Here is a 21,124-nt window from a genome sequence, read left to right as displayed (position 1 = left end):
TACTGCTGAACTACTACATCATGGCGAGCATAGGAGATTCCCTGTTTCCGTCGTCAGAGTGCACATACTTCTATATCAATCAACATTACATTCGTTAAGTTAATGGAATCTTTTTATTTACATTCAATATGAAAACCTGACAAAACACACTCAAAAACTCTGGTTATGAGTGAAGTATTATTAAATGGTGAAAGCGTCAAGTCTCCAGATAACAATGCCAAAAGCAATGGCATTGGCAGTACTGGAGATAGACGAGATCAGACTCCATCAAATCAGACTACGGATCGCCGAGGACGTGGAGAAGGATATTCCAATGAAAGTAGACTCAAACACTCATCATCAAAGACTGACTTGAACCTTCGGGAAGAAAGAAACCATTCATATTCAGGTCGAGATGGCCTTAGTGTTAGAAGTAAAGAGGTTCAGAGAAGAAGCAGCAGTAGAGGGGGAACTTCTCAGTCTCAAAGTTCAGGCACTAACAATTCTGTCAATTCAAATAACAGTATTACTAGCAGTAGTAATAGTAATATTTCCAATAGTTCGAGGGGAAGAAGACAGGATGATATTGAAAGACGGACTAATATCAATAATCGACAAGGACGACATTATGATGAATCACAGTCGCAACGAAATCGGACAGCAGGAACAACTTCAAGCTATGATAAAAAGAGCAATGGCCTTGGTAAGAATTTTATATATTAATCTAGATTCTATTTAATTACACTCTAGATCTATAGACCTTAATCTCTATCGTAATGTTTTTCTATGTCTGGTCATGTATTAGTCATACTAAAATGTGTAAAGAACTTTAAGACAACCTATAGGACAGTGGGACTAAGACACAAAAGAACAGACCCAGCACACAGATGTCTTGATCTTTGTCACATTCCATTAGTCAATGAGTAGTGCTGATACATGAGTTGCATGACAGAGACAGAGTAGGAACAAAGGAGCTTTTGTACCTTTCAGTTATTGCCTTTATTCTAAATTCACAAAAGTGGCCTACTATAGGATGACTTGGTGTAGTTGAAATGGAGTATATGGTGGTTGTCTTCTAAAAGTTTTCTGACTTTGCTGAGATATCTAAGTAGGAAAATCTAGAAGTAAATTATGGTAGGGCTGTGTGAGTGGTTTTAGACACTCTTTTTATGACTAGTGGCACAACAGTTTGGATAACTTGTGGCATAGAACTTTGCTTGCAAGTTAGTTCTTTTATTTAAGCAATAAATAAAGCCCCAAAGATTAAAGGGCTTAAAAATATGTTATATTGGACAAAACTTTAATAGGTGATGAAGGCAACAAATTTAAAGAAATACAGCGTACAGGCACCTTTTTCAATGTGGGGAAAAATTTATTACTTTTCTTGTATTTTAACGTTTATTATAAATTTATTAGTAGCTAAAAGTTTGGCAATCCATTATCACTGATTAACTGCACCTATTTTTGTACAAAAAAAGCACTGTATATATGTATATATATATTATATATATATATAAGATTAAGGACTTGTACAGTTTAATTATAATTTTTAAAATCTCTCATATCTAATCTCAATCTTTATATATATATCTAAACTATAGGTGATGGTAAAAGCTACATAGATGATCCACTCATAAAGCTGTTAAAAAGAATTACTAAGAACATTTATGATAGAGATAGAAGACTGACCTCAGCAAAGCAGCTTAAAGAGTATCTACTAGCTGGGGATTTCAAATCTTCTAAGGTAACAAACAATCCAGTTTGTAAGTAACAACCATGTTGCTTTAAAAACAATTGTAATAATATTGGTTAAGGGGGGAGTTTTGTCACTTTTTATTAATGAGTTATAAATGAATTCTCTTTTTTTATGTTTATTTTTCATTCATCTGTTTACTGGTATTAAATATTAAAATCATAAATGTACTATGAGACTGATTTGTTATTTTTCAGTCAGCCAAGCAGATCTTTGATGCAATAGAAAGTCTCCAGGATGTCTTTTTTGAAAGGTACAAGCTAGCTCATTATTACTTATCTAAAATAAAAATGAGATAATGTTTTTAAAGTTGAAAAAAATAAATCTTATATAATTCTCATTTTTTTCTGATCATAGTAGAGCAAAGACCAAATTGGAAGTACTTTTGCTGCAATTTTTACTTCTTTTTAGCGGCCCCCGAAAGGGGAAAAGACGCTATTAGCTTTGTGTGGCCTGTCTGTCCGTCCATCCAGTTAAGATCTCATAACTTAGAAAAGATAGTGAAAATATTTTAGACCTTTCAAACGGCTACTTTTTTCTTTTCTGAAATGAAAAAATCTAATTTTTAAATCACTTATGCAAGCAGTTTTTTTCATAAAAATACATCACTTTTACAACTATTCACTAATAGAAACAAACTCTTGAGGATCTTCATTAGGGGAGATTACTACTTACCATATTTTTAACACATTTATGCAAACGGTTGTAGATTTTTAGCGGCCCCCGTAAGGGGAAAAAGCCGCTATTAGGTCTGTGCAAAATGTCCGTCTGTCCGTCTGTCACACTCAGATCTCGAAAACTAGAAGAGATATGAAAAATATTATTTCATCATTAAATGCGGCTTGAAAAGTTTAGGTGCAACGGCTACTTTTGGTTTTCTAAAAGCAAACCGTTTAATTTATAAAATTAATTATGCAAGCGATTTTTTCATAAAGATACACCAATTCTAAAACAATTACGTAAATGTAAGGGAGGCAATGTTACAATATGCTAACAAAGATGCACAATTTTTGTGTATTTTCAGTATCACTAAGTCAAATATATTTTTAAAATGTACAGGAAATGTTTACAACAAATATAAATAATAGTTAAAGATGTTTTTTCTGGTCAACTAGCTGCTAAAATTAAAAGAAAACATTTCTGTTTGTTTATAAAGGCTAATAATGCATTTTGTATGTAAATATCTCGCACATTTTTTTTAATGGACTTTCTATGCAGCGATTTTCGTGCAGTAGCGTAACGTCGCTACATGATCAGGTGCTAAACCAATTCCTTAAACTTTTTAAAAAAATCAGATTTTATTTATTTTTTGTTTAGTGCCCCCATCCGAATAAAAGAAGATTCTTTTTGTGCGTTTTGTCTGTTGGTCAGTCTGTCCGTCACGATTAGATTAAAAAAACTAGAACTCTAAAAGCTATTGAAAATCTGATTTACACTTTAATGTTCCTCCCGTAACATCTCAATAGTTTTAAGTATCTAAAAATTAATTGTTCCGGATTTTTTTGTGCAAAACTAATCAACCCCAACAAATGTTTGTTTGCTCTTCTAATTTATATTACATTCAATTTCCATGCTTAAACGTTGCAAAAACACATTATCAATAATATGTTGTTCCGTTTTTTATGTAAATAGCATATTAATGCTAAATCAAAATCTCTATACTGACTTATATTTCATTAAGTGTAAAAATGTTCCGGATATTGTTTTTATAAAACATGAATTATGCCTAATGATTGTTTGAAATCGCATAAGGCTTTAAAAAAAAGTAATTTACTAGAATTGATTACTGAAAATTACTTTTTAGACATTTAATTTTCTTGTAAAACATAACATAGAAGTTTTGTAATCGATAAAGAAAGTTCCGGATTTTGTTTCTTACAAATCGTCGCCACAAATTTCCGAATTTATTTAAAAATCTACTAACGCCAAATAATTGTTTGAACTCCCTCTTCTAATTAATAAACAAATAATCTTCTCATTTACGAAATAATGTTTTTACGGATTTTTATGACAAATATTTTAACTCACTACTCTCTTACAGTACATTTAACTTTCTACCTAAAACATTAAAAAATCTAATTATCGTTAATATTATGTTCCGATTTTTAAGGAAAACAGAATCCAAACACCAAAGTAAGGTATGAAAATCTCTCCACGTGGCTGTAGTACATCTAATTTTTATACGAGACCATCCAAAAAAATTAATTAACGGTATTACATTTATCTGAAATTCTCTTTTTCTTTTACTATTTATACAAACATCCGGAACAATCTATTATATAAACTTTTCAATTGTGTTCATACCTAAAAATTATTGCGATGTTTTGAAACGTAAAATAAAGGTTAATCAATTTTTAATAACTTTTAGTTGTTTTTTTTATATCAAGATGACGGACAGACCGACTGACAGACAAAACGCAAAAACAATGGGGCTTTGATCCTTTTTAAATAAATTCTATTAGAACTCAGTGCACCAATGTCTATGAACCCTCGTTAAATATCTCGTGTAAATAAAGACATTTTTTTTTATGGTACCGGTACTAGCCTATTGTGAGGTAATGGAATTTTTTTTCTTTGACGTCATATGAATGGACTTTTTAGATGTAATGTTAAAAGAACGCACTCGGTGCACCAATGTCTATTAACCCTCGAAAAAATTGCTTGTATTAATGAAAACATATTTTAGTCTAACTAAGCTGTGTGACGTAGTGTTTTTTTTTTCCTTTGACGTCACATGGAATGAATTCTTTAAATGAAATGCTAAAAGAACGCACTCGGTGCACCAATGTCTATGAACACTCGAGAAATGGCTCGTGTTGATGAAGGTGATTTTTAGTCTAGCTAGGCCTTGTGACGTAGTGTTTTTTTTCCTTTGACGTCATATGGAATGAATTCTTTAAAAGAAATGCTAAAAGAACGCACTCGGTGCACCAATGTCTATGAACACTTGATAAAAGGCTCGTAATGATGAAGGCGATTTTTTTTATAGCTAGGCCGTGTGACGTAGTGTTTTTTTTTCCTTTGACGTCATATGGAATGAATTCTTTAAATGAAATGCTTAAAGAACGCACTCGGTGCACCAAAGTCTATGAACACTCGATAAATGGCTCTTATAGATGAAGGCGATTTTTAGTCTAGCTAGGCTGTGTGACGTAGTGGTTTTTTTTCCCTCTGACGTTATATGGAATAAATTCTTCAAACGAAATGAAAAAAGAACTCGGCATAGTAATGTTTATTAAGCCTCATTATGTGACTCGCGTTTAAAAAAGGAATGATATCTTGATTTAGATCTAATCTAGATTTTTTAAACTAGATCTAGATTTTTATTACAGTATATCTAGATCTGGATTTATATTCTAATTAAAATTATTTTAGAGTCTAGATCTAGAATTTCTAGATCTAGTTTAGACTAAAATAGACTAGATTAAGATGTAGAATTTTAATTTCTAAACTTAAAGAGTAAAAAAAAGTGTAGATTTTCATTTCCAAACGTTTTGATCAATATTGTAATGTTTTAATATACTAAAACTAATCTACTATTTTTTATTAAATTTAAATTTACGGCAAATGAATCTTTGAAACATTATTACTTTTGACCATCGGATGGCTGCCTGGTCGTGCGGTTTGCGCGCTAGACTGTCGTTCAGATTTATGGATGGCCCAGGGTTCAAACCCTGCCCGCTCCCATCCCCCGTCGTCCTGCGGGAGGTTTGGACTAGGAAGTAATTATCTTCAACTCTGAAGGAACATCCGAAACGTGTAAAACATTTTACATCAAAATTAAATCACCTCTTGAATATTATTTGCGAATATGCAGATCCGACAGGAATCCGACTTCGACGGGGGCCGCCTCTGAGTTTGTGTAACACAAACTCTCTTTGTAATCTTGTTTGTTAAGTTATGTAAGTTCTGTTATAAATACTAATTACTATATTTACACACAAAAAATGTTTTTTATTTTTTTTAAAGAGAAAAAATCTATCTAGTATGCATATAAGTCAGACATAATTTAAAACAACAATTAATAAGTAGTTTTTCATATTATCGAGTGAACTGCTGCGCAGTGGCTACTGTAGAACTCCTAACCAAAGAAAAATTTATTTTTTTAAAATTTTTTTTTTACAGAAATGTTTTATTTATGAGGAATAAGAGATTGGCCCTTTACAAAACAATTAGATCAATTAGATATTCATTATAAGACATCAGTTAGGCCAGGTTCACATCTAACTTGACATTCACTTTCACCTATCCTTTAGTTTGATAGACCGCTGGGGCACCACATGAGATCTGTTAACCTTTTTTCTCCATTATTATTTGTCTTTGATAGAATTTCATTCTGATAATATTGAAACCTGCCTTTTTACCTGCCTGGGTGGACCACTTCGGGGGCCAATTTTCAGTTTGTGTTTCCACACAAACTCTCTTTGTAACCTTGTTTTTTCTAGGAACGCCTCATCCATTTGATAATAAAATTAGATATGCTGTTTTGTTTTGAAACACCTATTTCAATTTAATATTCAATTCACCATGTGGTGTGGTAGGGTCGGTCAAATTAACCATTTAAAATTTTTTGTGAACTAAAAGTGAGAAATCACTGGTAAAAAATTAGGGAAAGAAACACAACATCTATAGAGAAAAAATATTTTTAATGATATAATCCTTGAATTTTTTTTCTCATAGAAGATTGTCTTAAGATGATCTGTCTGATCCATTCTTCTCTGATGGTAACTAACGTCACGCTAAGGCTATGAGTCTTACATTTTTAAAAAGTCCATTATGGAATCAGAGTGCCAAAGGCATCTCCATTAGGCATCCTATTGACGGTTATTAATCTTTTCCAAGGCTGCACTGGAAGCTTTTTACCTCAAGTCCTGTTTGAAGGTTCCTCAATTGCAGTGCCATTTATGTAGCACGCATGCTCTGGAATTTGTCTTCTCACTTTAAGTGACCATTCTAACTAATGTGAATTTCTTCTTATTCCTGTAACTGCCACTAGGCTGTGTAAGGGCCACCACTCCCATTACTCTTTTAAAAAAAAGAAATGCTCAACGAGGGTAACCCAACAGAGGTTTTGTTTCTACTCCTTGTTTGCCTATCTGCTTCCCCAAACAGAGGTTTCCAACGAGGCTTCACACTAAGGCCACAGGAGCTGGTATCCTCAGATTGGTCATACTAGTTTTTTCTGTATCTGGTCAATCAATATTGATGGTCTCATCCTCCTTGTCTCTTTCTCTCATCTACAAAAGTCTTGTTTACTTGACAGTTGTTTCTATAGTACTTCTTCTTAGATAAATGAAGAATGTTCTGTCTAGAAACATTTGAGTTTAATTTCTTATCTTTTTTAAATAATCCTTAAATAAACCTTTTACATATCTTAGTCTAAAAATTTTCTCATTACATTAGTTCAAAAAAAAAGATTTCAAAAATGTATAAATAAAGTGGAGCCCGCACAAAATTTATATAGTAGTTTCACCATAACAATAAAAAAATATATATTACTGGGAAGTGTTCACAATGTGCGCCAATTTTCAATCTGTACTTTTCTCTATGCTTTCTTAGTACTGCTTAGGGGTATTCATAAATCTAACATTATTAATGTTTTCTTTTTTGCTAGATGTGGTAAAGATTTGAAACAAGAAGTAGCACTATGTATTGGTATTTTAGGAAGTCACCTAGGGCAAGACATTTCTGGGTAACTATATGATTATTGGTCACTTTTTACTATACTTTTTTTTTGTCAATAGCATTCAAATATTTTTTTATTTTTTTTTCGTAAATAATGTTAGAATTTCCTTTCTATGTTTTATCAATTCAATGGAAATTTAGCACCAACAATACAATTGAGTAAACATATATGATGTACATTTATTTCTTGATCAGATTTTTTGAATGGGTTTTCACAACTGTTAACAACCGAGATGTAGACATCAAAATGTATGTGTCCTTGGCTTTGTTGGAGGTTAGTAAAGTGGTGATGTTTCAAAGTTATTACAGCATTTGTCTACCTTATTATTATGTTTGTTTTGTTTGTTCATTGTATCTGAAGTATTGAAATCTATTTTGCATATTACAGATGTTGAAACATGATGAACAACAACAAAGAGCCAGAGATTTTATGCCTGTGAGTAAAGAGTTAATTATTTTTTGGCCATATATTTGTAGCTTTATTGAAAAAACATTTATAAACTTACATTTAAACCTGTTTTACTTCTTGTCAAAGAATGTCATGGTGAACATTCAACACATGTTAGAATCAGCGACCGCATCTAGTCTTCTGATGGTTGTCATGGATATTATTATTGTTATTGCCCGAGTCTACCCGCACATTTTCAGCTCATGTTTCAGGGTAAGTTAGTTTAGAAAAGAAATTCTTTAAATAAATTTTTAAGAATTTCATTTATACTTTTACATTTTTATTTAATCAAGAAAGGGTAACCCTGCTGGACCAACTGAAAATAAAGGACTTCTGTGCCACAAAGCCTTCATCTAATACAAAAGAAACAAACAATAAACACAAAATAGGCTTTAGTTAACTTATTGGCCCGTTATTCTTTAGCTGCGCTGGTGTAAAAGCATGGGAAATCGGAAGGGGCTGTGATGTCTGACAAAGCTAAGCTAAATGGGAAAAGGGTGGAGTGTTAGTCTCTATTTCAATTTAAAGAAAAGTGTGTTGGTTGTTGATTTCGTGAGGGTGGAGGCTGTCTGTCTTGTAAATAAGTTTATTTTCAATCTGCAACGTTTTTTATTTGTCATTTCATTGTTTTATAGCATTGGTGATTAATCAATGGTACCCCTATGTTGTGTGTTATTGAAAAGAATTGAAATAGGCTTAGTTGCAAGATTTTGGATGTCTCTAAGGTTTTAGTCAATCCGTCAGTGTTACTTTATTGTATTTTCTATACAGTCGTTCAACACTGCACCAGTAAATCGTTGTTAAATCCAAAAAAAAAGTTAAATCAACATTTGGTTAAATAATTTAAATTATTATCAGTGCATTTTTTTTATTTACTTAATGGAGCAGTTTGAAATATTTCTGTGTTGCTCTACTATCTGGAATGCAAAACATTTTATCTGATTTTAGGAAGTATCTGATATTGTGATTGGCTGGCTTATAGATCCAACCCAGAACATGCACCTCATTGACCACATGGCTGCAGCACTTGTTCAACTTCAACCCTTTTGGAAATCAGATATTCAGTTCTCTGTTATGTTGCTGGGTCAGTTTACAGAGGATTTGGAGATTATGTTAGGACAGGTAAGCATTAAGAAATGAAGGATTCTAAACAAAAATGGAGATTAATGCATTTATATTATATTTATCTTTGCACATTTTGCTTTACTTGTGTTTCATAAAATATTCCTATATTTTATTATATATATATACTTGTATCACTTTTTGTTTTCTTCATAATAAAATTTTGTTGTTATTTTGATAACATAGTAAGTAATTAACCAGATTTAGATGACTTTCAAATATCATCTTCAATGTTATTTCTTAGAAGAATTTCTTTCACATTGTTGTAGCTTGCACTAAGGCTGTGAATATAATGTCTATAGGTTTTTCTTTTATTATTGTAGTGTAAAAGGGGATTTTTTTTTTAGGTCAGATGCTTTTTCAGCAGCAAATTATCTTCCCATGAGCTTGTGTATAACACAAACTCCTTTGTATTTTGTTTATTTATTTTTTCCTTTATAAAGTATTGTTCTTGAAAAACTTAACTTGAAAAATTTTCTTTCTAAGGATTTGAACCAGGCAGTCCAGGGATTGAGTGAAACTTCTGTGAAATCTGTTTTAGAAAAAATCACTGCCTTACTGCGTGTGTTCTACACTGTGGTGCTTAGTCTAGGGGACTCCATCAGCGCTCTTAGAGGTGGACAAATCAATGTTGAGTTTTTAGTGCAGGTAAAGTTTCTCTGAAACTTTTTCTTTCAATTTATTGCTATTAAAATTTATGCAGAAATAATATCCAGGGTCTCCATGGCCTCCTAAAATCTCTTATCATGAAATAATAGAAAAAGAATAAAAGAATTAAGTGATTTGTTATATAATGTAACTATGCACTTATGCTAGGTAGAAATTAATGTTTTTTAATTGTATGGTTAAAAGTAAAGTTCCCCTTTTAAACCATGCAGTCTATAGGGCAGATGATGTAAAGGTCATCTGTTTCTTTGGCCAACCAGATTCGAACCCTGGATCCCAGATTTAGATAACAAGTGCCTAACCACTCAGTCACTGCACCCCCAATTATATGTTTTTTTTAAGCTAAAACAATTGGTGATGTTTTTGCCACTCTTTCTTTGCTATATTGTTTTCTAAGTTGAACATATAAACAGATCAGCTAGTTGATCCAATGCCAACTGGTGGGTTGATTAGTTAGTTTGGTTTAGTTTTTATCTAATTAAGAAAAATAGCTAATTAAAAACTATTTTGATTCCTTTCTATAGACAGGGAGTTTATATCTGATCTAGATCTTAAGCCATAGATATCATTTTTATATTATCTAAACTTAAACCAAAGCTGTTCTAAACTCAAAGATTTAAAAACTCCTATTTGTTAAGCATCTGCTTGGCTTTAGATAAAAAGCTAAAATATTAAAATCATAAAAACTGAATTCTCCAATTTTGTACAAGCTTTTCAAAGTAAATATTTTTTTTTTTTTAATTTGCAGCTTTTAAACAAACTGCTGAACAGTTTAGGACCAGCTGTTAGAATGGGAAACACAGAAAGCATTACAGTCATTAGTAAGTATGCACTCATATTCTTGAGTTAAGCTACCGACATAAATCATTCTTATAGTGGAGTGTCTAATGAACTAAACATCCAGTCTGATAATTTTTTTTGGTCAAAATGTTTAACTTATTTCTTCTAGGCAATGACAGTGCTAGGTTGCTGCTACATCAGCTCTCAGCAGAACATGCCCTCAGCTGTGGGGACATTATTTTGCCTTATATTATTTCTCAAACTACATCAAAAAAAGTAATTACAGATTCAGTTGCCATCTCTTTGCTGAGATTGTTGAAAAAGGTATGATCACTTCATTATATTCTTATGTATACCTTTATCTAGTGACCCCATTGCAAATTAGTGATATATGAATAGCCCACATTGCAGAAATCAATTGTTCTTATAATTAACACCAACAGATAAAATACTTTAACACAATACATCTCTGCACCATTATTAATGGAAAGAATATTTTTTAATTGCTACAACATTCAAGGAAATGTACAACTAATAGTTAATTAAATAGTTTTTTAAAAAAAAGATAAAAGTTTCCCTTTGAGACTTAGCAATCTTTATGGAGCAGATAAGATATCTATTCTTGTGACCATCATTAATAATGGTAAATGTGGGCAGCGTAATGACCAACCACCTTAACTATCACATTAGAGTTGGGTGGACTTGATAATCAATGCTCTAATATCTCAAAGTGAAAATCTCAGCCTTCTCAAGAAGTAGAGTAGTATAAAATTAAAGAGACAAAACTTTCAGTTGTGTGTTATATATGATATACTTGTTAAGTAAGAACTGTAACCTGTTTATTTTTATCATTGGTTCATGCATAGGTTGTTGAAGTGTTCAGTATTCAGCTTCCAGTCTACTTTTTAACTAATCTGATTGGGCCAGATTCTGTGTTGCCAGCACTGAGGTTCTCACATTGCCCTCAGGTTTGTTCTAACAGTTAAACAATTTTTTGTTAATATAGAATCTATTACATTTCATATACATATCTACATCCAAGTCAATTGAAGAGTTTTTTAGGCATATGTGTCTGTACCAGCTGATTGGGCTATGTGTATTCTGTTCTGTTTTGCTCATAATACCATAATTTTAGTTTTGAAATTCACCTTCTAAGACCTAAGTTGAGAAAAAAAGTCAGTTTTAAAAATCACATACAATTTTTTTACTTTTTATATTCAATAAAAAAAAAAAAAAAAACTTTCAATAAATTAAAAACAAGGCAGTTGCAGTCTTTATATTTATTGTTGGCCTTAACAGTGAGCTGCAAGCACACACAAAATATGTCAAAACAAAAATGACAATATCTCAAAATACTTCAAGGGGAAAAAAGCTTAGTCTATCCACTTGTTTTGTTTGAGACTACCATGAAGTTGTTCATTATTTATCTAAAATCTTGTTTATTTAAGAATAATAATAATAAAATATTCAAGATACTAATTATAATCTTATATATTTTATACGTTGTTTTTTTTGTAACAATATTTTAAACAGTTGTAGATTATCCAGATTATAATTATTTTAAACACTTTATTTTGATATATGCAGATCTTGACAGAACTGATAGCTGTGTATCATTCACTCTTAGCCTTGAAAAGTGTCCCGCTTCTTGAAGAAGCTTACAGGTAAGCATAGAAGTTTAGAAAACTAAAATTATTACTAACCATATGTCCAATATAAATAATTAAACATATTTTGGTCAATATTTTATGATGGACAATTATGATTTCAGCATTTTATCACAAGTATTATGATGGTAGTGATTTTAATGAAAGCCATCAGCTATCACTTTGAACATATACTTACAGGCTAGTTCTGAGTGACATTGACATTGGATACAACACTTTGCTGACAATGGGCAAGCAACCACTTCTTCAGCTGGCATCTGGAGAAAACCTTTTCTCCACCATGAAGTACAGTCGGAGACAAGCTCAACAGGCCATTATGTTCAATATCATGGCTCTAACAGAAATTGCCAACACTAAGAGTAACCTGATAGGGGTAAGCTTTTCATTGGCTGTCCTTCTTAACAATTGACAACTTAACTTCTAAGTCAGTGGAGCTGTTATAATTTATTATTTTTTTTGTTTTTGGTCTATTCCTCTGGTTTTTCTCCAAATCATTCCATTCATCTGTTGTTGTTTTTTTCTCCCTGTCTAGACAATGAACCATTTTGACTCTTTCTCTCCATATCATCTATCCACTAAAGCCTGCCCTTCATTTAAGGTGTTTTCCCTTTAGGTTTTAGTTTGCGATGCGTGGTCAAGAGGCTAAGTACGCTTGAACTTGGCTTGGCTACCTATGAAGGGGGCTCATGGTTTAACACCCGACTCAAGCAGAGTTGTGTTTACTGAGTGCCTAAAGGCAGCACTGTAAAACCTTCTACCAGATACCCCCTCCACCACCAGTCCACAAGTGATATGGACAATAGCACTCTGAGCATGCTATAAGCATGAAAGTAGCGCTATATGAAAAGCTATAATTTATTTAGTTTTATATCACTTTCATCTATCTAAGAATTGACATCACTTTTAGATATATGAATGATCACAATCTAACTTTTCAGCAAGTATTATAAGTTAAAAAAAGTATTTACTTAATGAAATATTGTATTGAGCTCTTAATTGAAAAAAATCTTGGAACACATTAAATTTCAATATTATCTCCAAATAGCAAAGAATTCTGTTATAAAAATAGGTAAAGAATTGTAAGCTGTAATAGTTTTTGAATAAGCTTGATGTATGAAGAAAGCTAAATTAATAATTGTTCTCATTTTTATACAAGTATTTCACATAAGCTTGTCATATATTTTCATGTTAAAAAAAACAAACTTGTACTGTTACATTGACTGAGTAGGGCTATGGGTAGGAGAGATCTATATTAAAAATATTATGCTAAGTTTACTGAGCATTAGTTCTTGGCTAAAAGTTAGTGTTTTTTTTTTTAAATACAACTATACTATTATGGTGCTTTTTGTTGTTTTGCCAGATGTGGGCTCTTTCCCCTAGTATTTTCACCCTACTGTCCTGTAATCTGTTGCTGACTGACCCTTGGATGAACAAGTACTACTCTCAAGTGGTCTACACAGTTTTACATGCTTTCTACTCACATTGTAACAGGTAACAGCTCTGAGCTAGATCTACTTAGTAGATGTTTTCTTTATGTATATTTTGAATATAATTATTTAAAAGAGCCTTTGTGTCTTATTTCTTTCTTTCTTTTCATTGAATTTTATCCTCTATCAGTGGTTTTTTGTTTTGTTTTACTATTTTTTTATTTTTTTTGCAGGCATGCCAATTTTATGTCCAGCAGTATCCTGTTGTCACCACCTGGACAAGTGGACATCTCTCGGCTGGCTACCATGAGTCAAGCCACCAACCAAAACTTTACTGAAATCCTCAAGATTATTGTAACCCTTATGGATTCTGAAAACACAGCATTTGATTGCAGGTCAACTTTCTTATGAAGAAATACACATTTGAAAATAATTCTATAACTGTAATAAATTAGTTTATTTGGCAAGCTTTTTTTTTCAAGATTAAATTTGTATAAACTAAATTGTAACAGCATCTTCAAACACATAATCTGTTTTAAATGAAAACCATTTTGTTTTTACCTTTTTATTTTAGTTGGAGGAAAATTGTTTATGTTAAATATTTAAAGAAATTAAGAAATTGCAAATATTTTTTTAAAGACTTGAATTTTTACAAAAATGCTTTTCATGCCATATGATTATAATTTTTTAAGTTTGATACAAAAAAAAATGCTGTGATAAAATAGATTTGATCCCCCCCATACTTATAGATGCCTGTTAATGAAGTGGTCATCAGATATAATAGCAGCACTAGTTTCTACTCCTCACACATTTACAACATCAGCATTAGGGAACCTGATCAGTTCCATTATAATGCAAGGTAAGCCTGGGTCTATCTTAACATTATTTTAGTCAATTACACTTGACTGTTGTTTCATATTTGAATGACTTCAGTAACTCGTACTTCTAATGTCTTCACCAGGCTTTCAGAGAGAACAACAAATAGTTCAGTGTTCAGCACAGTGTCTCAAAGCCATTTATAAAACTTCCATACATTTAGCTGACAGCATGACTAAGAAGTAAGCACTTTTCACTAGAACTTGGTGGTTGTGCAGTTAACAGAGTCCACTTCAACATGAACGGTTTGGGGCATTTTATATACAAATTGGTCTGAAAGGTTTTGTATTGGCAGTAGTATAGGTTAAACCCATGCCAACCTAATTCGACCTACGGGCCATTTTCATTTCCAACACTCGTGTCACAGGCCACATGAACGAAAAGGTACAAAAACGAAATGAAAACAACCTGAAACTATTTGATTAGAAACTTGCATTAATTAATGAGACATTGGAAGTTTACCTTTTTTTACGCATCAGAAAGTGGTTTCATTTCTCTATATAAGATATATCAAATGTGAGAAACATTGTAGCAAGTCTTTTTTTTTTTTTTTTTTTTTGGTAAATATTCTCATCGATCCTCCTATCTCTAGGTGTATTTAACAATCTTTTCTTCGCAGCTCAAACCAAGAATGATGTCATATTTGTTTCACTATGCCGTTATATATGCATTTTTTTTTTTTTGAAAACACCCACACTTTCTTTAGAAAGTAAATATGTTGGCTTATTATCATGTTCCACAAAAAAGGAAAGATCTGTTCACTTTTCCTGGTAGATTCTACATTCACGTGCAAGTGTTAAAGGTTAATAAGGAGGGCCCTTAAGTAGGAAAAGATGCATTTTTCAACCTTTTTTTATGAAGTGGGGGGGTGGGGATTTTCTACACTTTATTCTGACGTTTCAGTGGGCCTGATAGAACCACTTCACTGGTCGCATGTGGCCCGCAGGTCGTATTTTGGGCATCACTGGGTTAAACCCAATCTGACCATACTTTAGTCAACAAAGGAGCTTTCTGTAGCATTTTTATTATGTATTCTCGACTAGTGCAATGCTGTTTTTTTTTGTATAAAACACTATTGTTATGCCATTTACCTTTGAGGTTGCTTAGAAATATTGCCTTTTTCATTCAGTCATCACCCTTTCAGGTTAGTAGTGCACAGGCTAGTTCACTAACAATAAGCATTGCTTAATGGCATAAATGGGTTGATAATTCTTTGTGAATTTGTATTTTATGCTTATAATTGAGTGCAGTCATCTCAGGTGGAATTGTTGTAATAGTATTTATGCTTTTTATTTTTGTTTCACACCATAGTCTCAGAGCTATACAGAAGGATTGTGAGAATTATTGCCTAATAAACAGTGATTTTATTTGGGAGACTATAAGACTATTACTTCAAATATCTTTTGAAAGTGGCTAATAGTGCAATAGCTTTAGCCATGCTGGTATTGCTTATAATGTATAATATTTTTCCATCTTTTATCATTTAAATTGGTGATCCATTTTTTTTTTTTTGTCAATTGACTATTTAGATGCATGGAGCTGTGTGTCTACAGATTGAGTGATAGCAGGAAGTCTGTCAGAGAATCTTTTCTCTCACTCCTAAAAATACTGCCATTGGATAAAATTCTGAAGTAAGTCAAATCTCTAATCTATACTTCGTTTATTTATCAATACTGAATACATAAATTATATTATTAAACTATTTGTGTACAGTAGATAAAATAATTTGGTAAAGCCCTCCCTAATATCTGTCTGTACAAAAAACATTTAGCAAACCAACAAGTTCTTAAGTATATATAAATTGAACTAAAACAAAATGTGTTTTCTCTCTCCTTGCTCTGTCTACTTGACTTATTATTTGATTGATTCTATCCTATGTTTGCAGCATGGATTTGTTTGAAGGTGAAGAAGAATGGATGTGTAGTGAACATAAAAACAAAGCAGTTGGACTAACAGCTGCCTGGCATGTGAGAAGGTCACACATGGCTCAGTCTCCAAGTGGGAATTTTCACTCGCACAATTTTAGACATGTCATGGCTTTCATCCTCAATGGAACTCAACCCAGGTAGGATCTGCAGAGTTTCATGTGCTCTTAAATTTTTTTTAAAGTTCTGACTTGACAGTTAATGACTATAACTTGACATTTACTTTTGTAATGTTTGTATTTTCTAATCTAGTCAAAATGTAAGCTTTCATTGGCTGGAAGCAATGTACCATGCTAAACAGAGGAATGGCAAAAATAAAAGTCGCACTGATTTCTCTATCACTTTAACTGATGTGGTATGTGCAGCTATTATCTAGTTTAAACCATGAAATACTTAAAAGATTAAAGACATTATTATTTTGTGTGTATGTGATTTTAAGTTCTTATTAATTTACTTAATATTTTAGATTGATAGCAATGAATCCTTGCTTTGGTTCTGGGCAACATGGGAATGCGCCCAGTTTGCCATTTTGTCCAGATTAAGAACACCATTAGGCAAAGCTCCAGAGACCTTCATGGCCATTGAGAGTGTCATCAAAGTGTTTGCTGCTGAGTCCCACAACTTTAGCTGTGTAGATGATCTCCAGGACAAGAGAGACGGCATCAGGGGTGAGAAAATAGTCACTTAGTTGCTCTTTTATTCTTTGTTGTTGGATCTTCTTAATTCATCTTTACTCCCTAAGGCCCTTTTTATGTTGAGATAAACAAATGTTTTTCAGGAGAGAAAGTTGGAGAGTATGTCTGTCTTCAACGTGTTCATTTGCTGATGAATTTTATGGAACATTTAGACAAACTGCTGTACAATGCCTATGAGGGATGTGCTGTTGCTATGCCAGCTGTACATAAGGTGATAATTATGATCTTAATTATTTTGTATATGTTTCCTTTTACTAGAATTGAGGGCAACACAGATTGTTGTGGTCACTGACTCAAAATCTGTACTACAGGCTTTGCAAAGCCCTGTAGCATGGCCCCCCAATATCAACACTGTCATCATGGCTTCACATAACATCAAACAACGCTATGGCACCCCTGTAATAATGCAGTGGGTACCGAGTCACATAGGTGTGACTGGCAACACAATTGCAGACTCTTTGGCCCACCAGGGAGGGCAAATTCCACCCACTGATCAGGCTGTAAGCTTTCATCAAGCCCTGGCTATAATACAAAAAACAGAAATGGAAAAGTGGAGTCTGGGAGCGCATGAGGCGCCCTGACCGCACTTCCCTGTGGTGGAGGCTGTCCAGGCCTGAGCAAGCTATTATAGCACAGTGCAGGACAGGCCACTGTCCTGTTGGCTCATATTTCTCACGGCTATGGTCAAATTTTGATTCACGGTGCCCTCGCTGCAGGGAAGAAGAGGAAACCGTGCCTCATATTCTGTTTGACTGCCCCAGACTTGCTGATCTCCGTCTCGACAGGTCTGGGAAACCTAAAATTCTCGACCTGTATGGCGACATTTATGCACTACGCAAGACAGCAGGGTTTCTGTCCAGGGCTTTTGCAAGAGAGGATTTGAGCCTCTCAAGCCCTCACTCTAATGGAGTTTGATGATGATGATGACTAGAATTGTTAAGTGTTTAACTGACATGACTAAGTCTGACTAAATGTAATTTTGATTAGCTAAGCAATATTAACACACTATGCTCATTACATTATTTCAGACTGTAAAAACATTTTTCCGCACCAATCGCAACACTTGTCAGGAATGGCTGTCCAGGATTCGAATGGCTCTTTTAACAATAGCTACTCACTGTGGTATGTGGGCCCTGGCTGTTAGACAAGCCTTTGAACTACTTAGAGATATGGAGGATGCAGGAAATACACAAGTAAGTGCAGAGTACTTCTTAGTAGTTGATAGTCTTGTTTTAAAATTGTTATTAATTAAAAAAAATTTGTTTTACATTTATCAATTAATTAACATTTTGAATTACTTTTTTCCACCAGAGTCCAGTCTTTGAACAAGCACTTGTCTATTTAGTTCAGGCCTTGTGTGAACTGAATGCTCCTAAAACAATCCTTGGACTTTACAATGTCTATCAAGATTCAACTGGACGTTCTATGGCATGGATCTTAGCTGCATCAGAAAAAGCCAGCAAGAGGTTGAATATTAGTTTATTGATCAGCTTCTAGAGTGGACATATTTTATGTGTCCTACTAATATTAAATATTTTAAAATTTTTTTTTGAAAATATTTTCTATTTCCAATTTAGGGGATCAGTTTTTTTTCGTTTAGAAGAAAGTGAATTTAAAAAGCTATTTTGTATTTTATCCCTCAGATATGAAAAAGCAGCTACAGAATTTCAGAGCTCGTTGAAAGCTGTGATGACTGGAGAAACTATGGATGGCATCGGTGATGAACTTGATGTCCTACATTCCCCTCGAAGTAGCCCTAGACACAAAGAGAGTATCAAAATAGCTCAAAACACAGGGAAACCAAACTTTCTTCCTGCTACAGTGAACTTCATTGTCAATCAGGTAAAGCACTGTACTAAATTTCTGTTTTTTGACTTTAATGAAGTAGAAATATTCTATGACTAAAAGGGGTGCATTACTAATGAGATTCATAATCCAAGATTCACATTTACTTCATTTATCTATGATTAAACGGTGTCACTCGCAGTACAAGTATGCAAGGCAATGTTTATAATCCCCCCAAAGATATTTCAATTAGTGATAATGTTCTTTGTCATGCTTGTAGTAGTATTTTTTAAAATTTTGTCTACTTTTGAGAATTAATTATTAAATTTGAATAATAAAGTGTATTATTGTTTGTTATATAGTGTGTGTTCAATCTTTTCTTGATTTCTACTTGAAAGATTTAAGTTGTTATTTCCTAAAGATAAACTCTGTTAATTCTTCACCAAACAAATTACCTCCAACAGACATTTGAACATTGGCTCATCAGGTTGATTTTAAAATTACAAAGATGTACTCTCCATCCAATTCAATTGTAACTAAGTTAAAAATGTGGATATAGAATTTTACTAGCATATCTCCTAGATAATCTTTGTTTCCATTGTTCAAATGAAATCATCATTTTTACTGCAGGTGACTGAGTGCTATGCCAAACTTTCTGATTGGTCATCTATCATGGACTGGCAGGAATCTGTATCTAAACAACAACAACAGTGGCTGGTTGATGGAACAATAACTTCAAGCAACCTCATCAAGTATACAGTTGACCTCAATTATATCAGGTAAACATAAACCTTGTCACACACTCGGGCACCATGGTGTGGAGATTGTGAGGCATATCTTTTCTTTCACAGCCTCATGCTATCTGTATTAGTTTTGTTGTCCTCTGGGACATGACCAGAAATGTTTATCTAAATCTCTTGATTTTATGTTTCCTGTTTTACAAAAGTGCCATGTCATAAAGTTTTAATAAGGATTTCGACCTTGTCACAGAAGCATAACATTTGAACTATATAGCCTGGATGAAATTTTTTTACTTACACCATCTTTAATTTATGCAATTATGAGATAACTTTAAAAAACATAATTTAAGTTATCACAACTTTCTTGATGTATAAAATTGTAATTTCCCTTTTTGAAAGGAGATCTTGACATAAACATTTTAATGCTAATATGTAATGAGATGATGGTGTGATACTTGCATTAAAGGAACTAAATATCATCTTTATACTCACACTGTAAAACTAACTTGTGTCTGACTTCAGAGCTCTGTCAGAATTTGAAATTGGAAACTTGGAAGGAATCAAACAAAGTTTGGAGCTGATACCTGGCATGTCAGTAGCAGAAAATAACTGTCAGCGTCTGGAGGGCTGTGTTGGTCTGTCTAGTTGGGACATAAAGAGAGAAGAGGAACAACTTCACAGAATGTTCATTAAAGCCTCAACACAATTGTTGGAACAGACTGAAAATGTACCCAGGTAAAAACACAGGAGGATTGTATAGTGTGTAGTCCAAATAAAATCTATAATTTTACTATGCTTAAATTTTTCTAAGTATCAAGTTTTTAATAGTCAGCTGAATATTAATGTATAAATATTTAAAAAAAAACACTTTCTAAAGGTAAATAGAGTATAAATACATATTAGGACTACTCAATTGTTTCTATTGCTTTCAGAACTGATACAGTTAGATGTCTACAGCTGGCAGAGAGACTGGGGGATGGACTTCTTAAAGTGAATGCTATGTACTGGCCACCTGCACTTTTACCTGATTGTTTAACTCAGCTTTCTTCATTGGTGGCTCTGAGGAAACAATTAGATGCCAGGCAGAACAAGGTATTAGCTGGTTACTCAACAAATAAATGGATACAAAGTAATGCTGTAACAATGAAAGTAACTTTGTTGGCATCTAATTAATGTTTCTTTTCTCTTACCTCCAGACAAGTCTAATACCACTGTCATCAGTCCTAGAGCCCAATGTAGAGGATGATCTGAGTGTTTATAACCAAATGATGAGGATCATAAGTCTGCAGCAGAGGCTGTACTCGTGTGACAAATATCATGGTCAGTGTTACAGCTAAGTTTGTATCTACATAAGCAAATAGCCCTTAAAACATTCGTTTTTACATATTGAAGTCATGTAAAATTTACAAAAAACACATAAAGTAATAGATTTTTTTTTATGTTAAAAAAATATAATTATATTCACTATTAGTTTAAAACTAGTCAGAGTTGCCTGTTTAATTTACACTGAAGAACTCAATATTCATTCTGACAAAAATTAACTTTAATGACAAGTATAAAAAAATGTAATACCTCA

General features: G+C 32.9%; 1 protein-coding gene across 2 annotated transcripts in view; it reads left to right on the top strand.

Annotated features, from left to right (window-relative positions):
- The window catches only part of LOC106066017 (serine/threonine-protein kinase SMG1-like), a 49,571-nt gene continuing 28,447 nt past the window's right edge, over window positions 1–21,124 (top strand). For both annotated transcript variants that reach the window (XM_056020965.1, XM_056020964.1), the window contains exons 1-30: window positions 1–682; window positions 1,581–1,723; window positions 1,930–1,985; window positions 7,347–7,424; window positions 7,613–7,691; window positions 7,806–7,853; window positions 7,953–8,078; window positions 8,814–8,987; window positions 9,474–9,635; window positions 10,402–10,474; window positions 10,603–10,757; window positions 11,300–11,401; window positions 12,021–12,097; window positions 12,281–12,473; window positions 13,461–13,591; window positions 13,761–13,922; window positions 14,277–14,386; window positions 14,489–14,585; window positions 15,933–16,034; window positions 16,289–16,468; window positions 16,581–16,683; window positions 16,795–16,996; window positions 17,107–17,234; window positions 18,052–18,216; window positions 18,335–18,489; window positions 18,667–18,865; window positions 19,439–19,587; window positions 20,071–20,283; window positions 20,481–20,640; window positions 20,745–20,868. In XM_056020965.1, coding sequence (XP_055876940.1) covers window positions 166–682; window positions 1,581–1,723; window positions 1,930–1,985; window positions 7,347–7,424; window positions 7,613–7,691; window positions 7,806–7,853; window positions 7,953–8,078; window positions 8,814–8,987; window positions 9,474–9,635; window positions 10,402–10,474; window positions 10,603–10,757; window positions 11,300–11,401; window positions 12,021–12,097; window positions 12,281–12,473; window positions 13,461–13,591; window positions 13,761–13,922; window positions 14,277–14,386; window positions 14,489–14,585; window positions 15,933–16,034; window positions 16,289–16,468; window positions 16,581–16,683; window positions 16,795–16,996; window positions 17,107–17,234; window positions 18,052–18,216; window positions 18,335–18,489; window positions 18,667–18,865; window positions 19,439–19,587; window positions 20,071–20,283; window positions 20,481–20,640; window positions 20,745–20,868 — 4,363 coding nt within the window. In that variant the 5' untranslated portion in view covers window positions 1–165. The remainder of the gene's footprint in view (window positions 683–1,580; window positions 1,724–1,929; window positions 1,986–7,346; window positions 7,425–7,612; window positions 7,692–7,805; window positions 7,854–7,952; window positions 8,079–8,813; window positions 8,988–9,473; window positions 9,636–10,401; window positions 10,475–10,602; window positions 10,758–11,299; window positions 11,402–12,020; window positions 12,098–12,280; window positions 12,474–13,460; window positions 13,592–13,760; window positions 13,923–14,276; window positions 14,387–14,488; window positions 14,586–15,932; window positions 16,035–16,288; window positions 16,469–16,580; window positions 16,684–16,794; window positions 16,997–17,106; window positions 17,235–18,051; window positions 18,217–18,334; window positions 18,490–18,666; window positions 18,866–19,438; window positions 19,588–20,070; window positions 20,284–20,480; window positions 20,641–20,744; window positions 20,869–21,124) is intronic.

Source organism: Biomphalaria glabrata, chromosome 2 (assembly GCF_947242115.1).
Source record: "Biomphalaria glabrata chromosome 2, xgBioGlab47.1, whole genome shotgun sequence".
In the NCBI taxonomy this organism is placed as follows: domain Eukaryota; kingdom Metazoa; phylum Mollusca; class Gastropoda; family Planorbidae; genus Biomphalaria; species Biomphalaria glabrata.
The sequence above is the reverse complement of the archived record's forward strand: the minus strand, read 5'-3'. Positions and strand labels throughout refer to the sequence as shown.